This window comes from Antechinus flavipes, chromosome 5 (assembly GCF_016432865.1).
Source record: "Antechinus flavipes isolate AdamAnt ecotype Samford, QLD, Australia chromosome 5, AdamAnt_v2, whole genome shotgun sequence".
Lineage (NCBI taxonomy): Eukaryota > Metazoa > Chordata > Mammalia > Dasyuromorphia > Dasyuridae > Antechinus > Antechinus flavipes.
The window spans coordinates 91039022-91048021 of record NC_067402.1 but is presented as its reverse complement, the minus strand read 5'-3'; the positions used below and the strand labels follow the sequence as shown (position 1 = coordinate 91048021).

General features: G+C 36.9%; 1 protein-coding gene across 1 annotated transcript; it reads right to left on the bottom strand.

Moving 5' to 3' along the window:
- Positions 1 to 822: 822 nt before the first annotated feature.
- On the bottom strand, positions 823 to 6658 carry LOC127538244 (GTPase IMAP family member 8-like). Its single transcript, XM_051961901.1, has 3 exons — positions 6564 to 6658; positions 4893 to 5531; positions 823 to 2837 (listed from the first exon to the last, which is right to left on the bottom strand). The coding sequence occupies exons 2-3, from the start codon at positions 5518 to 5520 to the stop codon at positions 1810 to 1812; spliced, it is 1656 nt and encodes a 551-aa protein (XP_051817861.1). The 5' UTR covers positions 5521 to 5531; positions 6564 to 6658; the 3' UTR covers positions 823 to 1809.
- Between the last annotated feature and the right edge of the window lie 2342 nt (positions 6659 to 9000).

The following is a 9000-nucleotide window of genomic DNA, read 5'->3' as shown; positions in this document are numbered from 1 at the left end:
GCCCTACTAATCTCATGCCATTATATCCATACTCAAACATCTTTAGTGGCTTCCTATTACCTTAACAAACTCTTCTATTTTACAGATGTGCAGACTCTGGGGAAGTTAAGCTACTCATTTTGTATCATATGATTTATAATTGTCTTCTCTAGGATTTGAACACACATCTCTTATCTGATCTTACGTGTTAATGGATTAGCTATACTGGGCATTTTTATTTTTAAAAAAGATATTTATTACCCAGAAATGAATCGATTGTGATTGAACTTTAGGCATCATTTGATAAAATACAGAATCTTAGAGCTGAAAAGAGTCTTAGATATTATTTAATCCAACTTTATAAATGAGGAAACTGAGGCTCAGGCATATAACCTGATTTCCCCAAGGTCCCAGAAAATTAGAAATAATCTCCTGGGGCAGCTAGATAGTGCAATGGCTAAGCACCAGCCCTGAAGTCAGGAGAACCTGAGTTCAAATCTAGACTCAAGACACTTAACACCTACTAGTTGTGTGATCCCGGGCAAGTCACTTAACCCCAATTGCCTTAGGAAAAAAAAAAAAAAAAAGAAAAAGAAAAACAATTCCCTGATTCTGATACCAGTGAACTTCCTATTATTCACCAGGACCTCAGTCCATGAAATAGTCATAATTTAACTACTGTCTGTATTCCTTGTCTCTGTCTTGTCCATTCTCTGTCCATATTCATAATACTAAGAGGGATGATTCCACCCAAAGTTTCTACTATGTGTTTAAACCCTATTATTTCTGTGACTGTTTCAGATAAACATGAGAGGAAGAAAGGAAGAGAAAGATGAAAAATAATCTTTATGGTAAGGGTTTTTTCATTATTTATTTAATATTTAATTTCCCCTAGTTATATGTAAAACAATTTTTAATATTTGTTTTTAAAACTTTGAGTTCCAGATTTTCTTCCTCCTTCCCTCCCACACATTGAGAAGGCACATGTGAAGTAACGCAAACATTTCTATAAAAGTGATGTTATGAAAGAAAACATAGATTTCTCCCAAAAAAATCAAGAAAACAAAAGTTTAAGAAAAAAAAGTGTGCTTCACTCTATAGTAGTCAGACACAATCAGTTCTTTCTCTGGGCCTAGACAGCATTTTTCAGCATAAATCCTTCAGAGCGGTCTTAGATCATTATACTCTCTCTCTCCTTTGGCCCTATCCCTCCTCAAAAGGGTTTTGCTTCTGACTACCCTCTCCCCCAATATGTCCTCTCTTCTATTACCCTGTCCCTATTCTCATATGCCCATCCCTTCCTACTTTCCTAAAGAATGTTAGATTTCTCTCCTAATTGACTCTTTGTTTTTCATTAAACTTCAGTTTCACCATCTATTAAATGAAGTTCAAGGAATCTGAGTTTTAGAAGGGAGGAATCTACAGTAATTGTAATTTTTCCACCTAGAATAGAGCAATGAAGGGGAGAGGAGGGAAAGGAGTCAGAGCCTTCTGCAGAATATTTTCAATGGCTTGACATCATGGGAGACTACATATAGCAGGAAGGGACCAGATTTGTTTTCTCACTTGTCAAAGAAGATAGTCACACCAGATTGACTGATTGTTCAGGACGTAGAATTAGTCTTTGGCAGAGGTACAATGGGCAGTTGAGTCTTTTAGATTCTACTCTGAAAAATGAAGGGATTGGATTCAAATTTTTTAACATCCCTTTCTACCATGAATCCTTTCATCCAACTTCACCAACAGGGTTGTAGGAAGAAGAAGATAAGATTATGAATAGAAAAATCATTGGAAGTATAACTAGTGACACATATCATGGGATGGTGTTGTTTAATCCAGACTACTTGCCATCAAGTGATCCTCTCTGGCTAGTGACTCCTCCCTGACCTTTTTTTTACATAGATTCCTGGCTCTCTGTTCTTTCCCCCCTATCATAATGCTTGGGTTTGGACAACTGGAAATGGTTTTTGGATTACAAAAAGACATTCTGGGGATCCTGTTAGAGAAATGTTCCCACACTGAGTTGATTTCCACCCAAGAGGTCTGAGACTCTTTGTCCAGTACTGATTTTTGATGCTGCTCATATTTCCTCTGAATGTTCTTCAGATGTTCTAGGGCAGAGTGGGTCTGATTTGACTCCTCTGATACCATATTCTCTTTACAGAAAGTTCCCTTAGAATTCTGTCCCTGGTCTGTTGGCTCTTCTCCCATCTCCTCTTTTAGCTGCTTAATATTTTCCTGGATGTAGGTATACATCACATTTGAGTAGCAGCACCAGTCATTTTTCCTAAGAACCCCTTCTACCATCCGCATCAGTTCCTTTAGTTGGGCTTCCTGTTCCTCCCCTTCAACTTTATTGTTGAAACCACAGTGAAATCCTTTACAAACCCTATCCAGCCAGAATAAGTTTTTGTTGTCTGTTTCACTTAAATATTTTGTCAGGGTTTCCAGACCTAAATCTTCTTTCCTGGTGAAGACAAGAATGGTGTGAGACAGGATTCCAACTCCAAATATCTCCTGGATGCGCCTGAGGGTCTCCTTGTCCTCACTGGTGTACCGGCCCACCTGGATCACCAGAAGCAGGGCATGAGGTCCTGGCGACGAGAGTACCATGCTGTGACAGATCTCCAGATCTCCATTTGTTTGGGATTTGGTGGAAAAGATATCTGGGGTGTCAATGACAACAAGTGTCCTTCCATCCCATTCTCTGCTCTCTCTTTGGCAGCTCTTGGTCACTGGCCTGGAACTGAGCTTTGACTCAAAGACTTTCTTGCCAAGGATGCTATTTCCAGTTGCACTCTTCCCACTTCCTGTCTTCCCTACCAGGATGAGTCTCAGCTCTTTTGGCATCATTGGATCTGGAAAGCACCAACATGAAAATGAGAGGGTCAGAATTTTGAAGGATGCAAACATCCCTTTTCTCTATTGAGCCAAATTATATTGGAAAACAAAAGCCAACCTGTCATTGTCCTTGTTAACAGATGGACCATGAGAAGTCAAAATGGCTCTTCCCACCCTTTTAACATCTGCATTACTCCTCTATCATGAAAATCTCTGATATCTTTTATCCCTCATGCAACATGAGCTATCATTAGATTATGAACTTCTTGAAGACCAAGACAATTTTCTGTCTCTTTCTGTAACTCCTGTATATAGCACAGTGCCTGGCCATAGTCACCATTTAATAAATTCTTACTGTCTGACTGACCCAGTGTAGTCAGGGAAGATAGCATTACATGGTTAGTAAATTCCATAAAGATGATTGACATCTTACACAACTGACTAAACAGCTTTACAGCAAATTCTGAATCAATGTAGTTGACACCAATTTGATAGTGTCTGATACCATCATGCTGGTTTGGGGTTATAATCTGTTAATTATACTATTGTGAGAGAATAGATAGGACTATGATATCTAGGATAAGCTAGTATAGTGGTTTATACATTATTTTTCCGAGTCAAAATGCTTTCTAAGCATTTCCCTTTAATACTATATCTAAAAAGGTCAAAGGCTAAGAATCTGGGAATAGGAATTGAGGAGGATTCTCCAATGTAATTTCAAAAAGATTAAATCACTCTTGATCCACTAGATAAGGCAAAATATTGAGTCCAAAACATTGTTTTCTCATTTTGTGATATTTTTCAAATTCAAAATTTTTATCATTGTTAGCTTCAGGTTTTTTTTGACATAGAGTGATGTCCAAGGACAAGGGGATTGGGGAGGGGGAAGGAACTATGGCAGTTTGGAATTTTTTTCTCTAAGCTAGAAATTCTTGCATTTATATGAGAATTAAATTAATTGAAAATTTCTCTTGTAGACATGTACCTAAAACATAGAATACAGTATTCATTTTTTTCTTTAACATACAATTTCATTAGTGTATGTGTTTCATCAAAGAATTCTCAGTTCTCAAAAATTAAAATATACTAAGAAGTATTTGGACTGAATAAAATTAAATTCTTTCATAATTCATAATGTACTTCAGTTCATCATGAAAAATGTAAATTATCAGCCATAAATAATAAAGAAAATTTGAGTTATTTGAGTTTGGGAAGTTAGAGGTGAAGGATTTTCTGTGCATGCATTCTCCTGTATTTTTTCTCATGTTTGCTCAATTTCTCATCTACTAAATTTCTTCTTAAGACTGAGGTCTTTTGCAGAATCTATTTAATTTATGAAGCTACCCTAAAGGCAACCAATGATTATAATTTTTTTCTAATTTGCAAATTATCATTATGACTGTTATTGTTGTTATTGTTCTTACTACTTCCTATCCTGATTATGTCTTGTCAATGACTATTAAAGGATGCTTTAAAGCCCTTCTACTTCTTCCTCCTCTCCTGGAGTCAAAAGATCTAAATAACCTATAAGCCTTAGAAAGATCACAATTAATCCACCAGTTAGAATTTATCAAAAATATATTATTAGAGATAGTATAATAAAAGGCAAAGAATCCTGGATGTGGTATCTTAGGACCAGAGTAAAAATTTGATTTTTCATTTACTATTTGGATAACGTATGACAAATTACTTTCTCTCTCTGGATCTTGTTTTTCTCACTTGTAAAATTAGGGGCTTAGTGAAATGGATGGAGATCTATGTTCCCTTCCAACTCTTAACTTGTGCCTCAGTTTTTCTTATATGCAGTTTTCTATCATGACAGGAGTTTGCAGTCTAGTTGGAAAAACGAATTTGACTCACATAAAATTAGAAAATAATGAAGACAGGACAAAATGAAATGTCAATCTGTAGGAGACAAACTCTAAAAAGGTGATGGCAGAAAAGAGACTAGTAAAAAGTAACAAGGAAAAAGATTTCATTTGGGGACTTCCTTCCAATATACACATTCTTTCCAATTCTCCCTTTTCCTTCTTCTCTACCTTCTCTAGAGTATCTACATTTTATTTTCTTACCAGATCTAATAGCAGGTTTCATAAAGATACAAAGCTGGCCTCCATTGTCATACACCATTTTGTCAATCTTCTCCAGAAGCCCATTCACTTGGAGTCGTTCCTCCTCTCCTGTGACTCGGTAATTGAAAGCATAATACTGAAATCCATAGGTCTTAATAAGATTCTGAAGAGACTTATTTGTGTTCCATATGAACTCCATCAGGTCCTTGCCTGCCAAGTCTTCTTTCCGGGTAAACAGAAGGATCACATGCCTCCTAAGAGCCTCTTCTCCAAAAACTTTCTTGATGTTCCCCACCACTCTTTCATCTTCCTCTGTGTAAGAGCCCAGTGAGATCACCAGGAGGAGGGCATGCAGACCTGGGGAGCATAGAGAAGAGAGATGGTGGAGCTCTTTCTGGGGAACTGTTTGGGAAAAAATATCTGGAGTGTCAATGAGCACAACTTTTCGTTGTTTCCAGATCCGCTGCTCTGTCCTACACACTTGGGTCATGGGCTGTTCACTGAGTCTGGACTCAAACATACACTTGCCCAGAATGCTGTTTCCTGCAGCACTCTTCCCTGAGCCATGTTTTCCTACAAGAAGAATTCTCAATTCTTGTATCTCATTGTATTGCTTGAGCTCTGACATGTGTCCAGACCCTGTTGGGAAAAACAGACATGTCAATTAATAGCCTTTTTCTGTAAAAGGCAACAGAGTTCAGCAGGACTTAGGCAGAAACTTGAAACCTGTGCTAAGGCACCTGATTTTACCACAGTCAAAACAGAGCACTTGAGAGCAGGTAAATCTCAGAACCTCTGAGTCAAAAAGTTTCAAATTTCTTCTATATTGGTTCTTGTACAACCATTTTATTTAGAAAGTAAGCTTTTTAGAATTTACCTAAGCTAAAGCTGAAGCTTTTTAGAATTTAGCTAAGATTTCCAAAAGTTAAAAACTAGGACAGGGTATATTGCAAGTAAAAATGCCTAATGTTGGCACAGGGAAACCTTTGAATTAGGCATTTTTTAGAGATACATATTAAGCATTAGGCATCAGGCCGCCTTGAGGTGGATCCCCTATCATCTCCATATTTGAGCAATGGCATGTAATTATACAGGTGAATCAGACAGATGCAATGTGGTTTCAGATTAAAAAACATATTCAATCCAGAACTAGTGCATTAAATTTCAGTATAATCCAAGAGTTCAGATGGGTCAAACTTCTCTTAATGGAGAATAGGTGTCAGTATAATAGAGTCAGGACATCTAGGGAACTAATCTGACTTTCCTTTCATTAAAGGTCAGAACAAAGGGGGACATTTCTTCATTACCTATTTTTTAATTTGTCATGGACAAAGAAATTAAAGCATCTATTTGTTCCCTATAGGATTTATATGTAGAGCCCAGAGCATGCCTGTTGACTTGACTTGACTTGATTTGGTTTAACTTAATGGGATGTGCCTCAAGCAAAAAGGACATTTTATAAATAAATCTCCTACCAACTATGTTCAGTCTTTGCCCATGCCATGTTCCTTTCTTCCATGCTTTTACTCATGCTCTCATGCTGTTTCTTCTGATTGAAATATGCATCTTATCTTTTACTAACCAAATCAACTTTTGTTTTAACATACATAGACATGGACATAAGATATCAGACTGTAAAGAGGTAAAATAAAAATTGAGACATGGTCTTACCAGACACATTAGCTTCCTTTTGATAAGTCTTGACTATATTCACCAATCCCTGAAAAAATTAAGAGAGGAAGGATGGGGAACAATCTTTGTGAATCATCAAATTCATCTTCCCTCATAGAACTGAAATAAAAATAAAAATATATTCTTTAAAGATCAAAAGTTCAGCCTCCTAAAGAGCAGAAAGTAGTCCCTGATATTATGAATCAGAGATGAAATAATAGGCACCTGCCCTGTCAGAACCTTGGGATCCTCAAGAAAACCTATCGAGGCCTGCCCAGAAAGCCCAGAAAGGCTCATCTGCTGCTATTGCTACTGATACTACCTAGAAATCATCCATTTTAATTCTCTCATCTTACATTAGGAGAGAACTGAGGCCTCCTGATATATCCTGGGCACTTTGTTTTAGATGTTACCATCCTCTGTCTAGTCTAGGCTGTTATTTCCTGCACAAGGTTTTCTTGATCCTACAAGTTATTAGTGTCTTTCCTTAATACTTTTTACTTAATTGTATGTATTTATTTAATAGTTATCTGTGTACCTGTTCTTTCTATCCAGTAAACTATAAGATTCTTGAAGGCTAGAGTGTTTCATTTTTGTTGTTGTAGTTCTTGCCTTGGATGTTAAAATGTATTATGGCCTCTAATCAGGGCACGTGTGCTTTAACTCCATGCTAAAGGAATTACACAATCTACTCACTACTTTTTGGAACTAAAAGCACTATAAAAAGTCAAGAGATTATGTTGATTATTGTAATTCTTAGATTCAGGCTCTTACCTGGGATTCTTGGGCACTTGATGGTTTGGATAACATATCTACTTTGGAATTTATAGTATTTTCTTTCTTTCCTATATTTGCATTGAAGCATGCATAAGATCCATCATTCTTCTGCATTAACCAATCCATCTGTTCAAGGAAACTTCTAATCTGAGTATCCTGTTCTTCTCCACTGATTTTGTTGTTGAAAGCACAGTACCGACTCCCACAGTTATGAATCAGTTCCTTGAGGTATTCATTATCAGTTTCTTTAATATACTCTGGAAGTGCCTCTTCTCCCAGATCTTCTTTCCTTGTGAAGAGAAGTAACGTGTGCCTTGTGGCTTCAGCTCCAAATATCTCCTGAATACCCTTTACTATCATCTTATCTTCCATTGTGTGATAGCCAAGAGGGGTCACCAAGAGCAGGATATGGGGGCCAGGGAAACAAAGGTCCATGCAATGGCTAATCTCTTGTTCTCTATCTCTAACAGAGATCCTTGAGGAGAATAAGTCAGGGGTATCAATGACCACAACTTTCCTTTTTCCCACAATTCCACTTTCTTTCTTACAAGTTTTGGTCACAGGTTCTTCACTATATTTGGACACAAATACTTGCTTCCCCAGAAGGCTGTTTCCTGATGCACTCTTCCCTGAACCATGTTTTCCCAGAAGAAGAATCCTTAATTCTGAGGATCCAGAGGCCAGTTCTGGCTCCATCTGCAGCTTCTGGCTCTTGTTAGTTGGTTCTGTTGGCACAAAAGTGACCTATTGATAGCCATTCTCTCTGATCATTAACAAGTTTATCAGGATAACTAGAAAGTATATATTATTTACTTCCAGCTCAATACCATTCAACAATCATTCATCAAGTGGTCCACTACATGTCCAGATTTTAAAGGGGTTGCTATTGAAAGCCCTTTAAAACCACTCCTCACATTTCCATGAATCTGTGATCCTAGTGATACTGATCTATTTGATGTTTCTTGAATAAGACACTACCATCACTTGACTCTGGCCATTTTCTCTGGCTCTCCCCAATGCTAGAATGCTCCTGCTTCTCCTCTCTACCTTCCCAGTTTCCTTCAAGTCCCAACTAAAATATCATCTTCTATAAGAAGTCTTTTCCAATCACTGTTAATTCTAGTGACTTCCTTTTTAAAATGATTTCTATTTATCCTGTATATAGCTTGTTTGTACTTATTTGATGCCTCCCTCATTTCTCTGTCAACTGTCTTTGACATCTCTTAGAATCCGCAACACTTAGCACAATTCCTGACACATGGTAGGTTCTTAATAAATGCTTGCTGAATTACTGATTGGGTGACAGGTAGAAAAGAAAGTGAAGCCATCACCCTTATTGTTTACCATTACAATTAAATTTTTAAAAATTCCTCAATATTCATTAGGGAAATTGGTCTGTAATTTTCTTTCTCTGATTTGACTCTCTCTGTTTTATATATCAGCACCATATTTGTATCATAAAAAGAATTTCACCTATTATCCTATATGGTTTATATAGTACTGGAATTAATTGTTCTTTAAATGTTTGAAGTCCTTCTGACACTGAGGATATTTTCTTCAGAAGTTTGTTGATGGTTCAATTTCTTTTCCTAAGATTGGTATATTTAAATACTCTATTTCTTCTTCTATTGATGTGAATAATTTATATTTTTTTAGATAT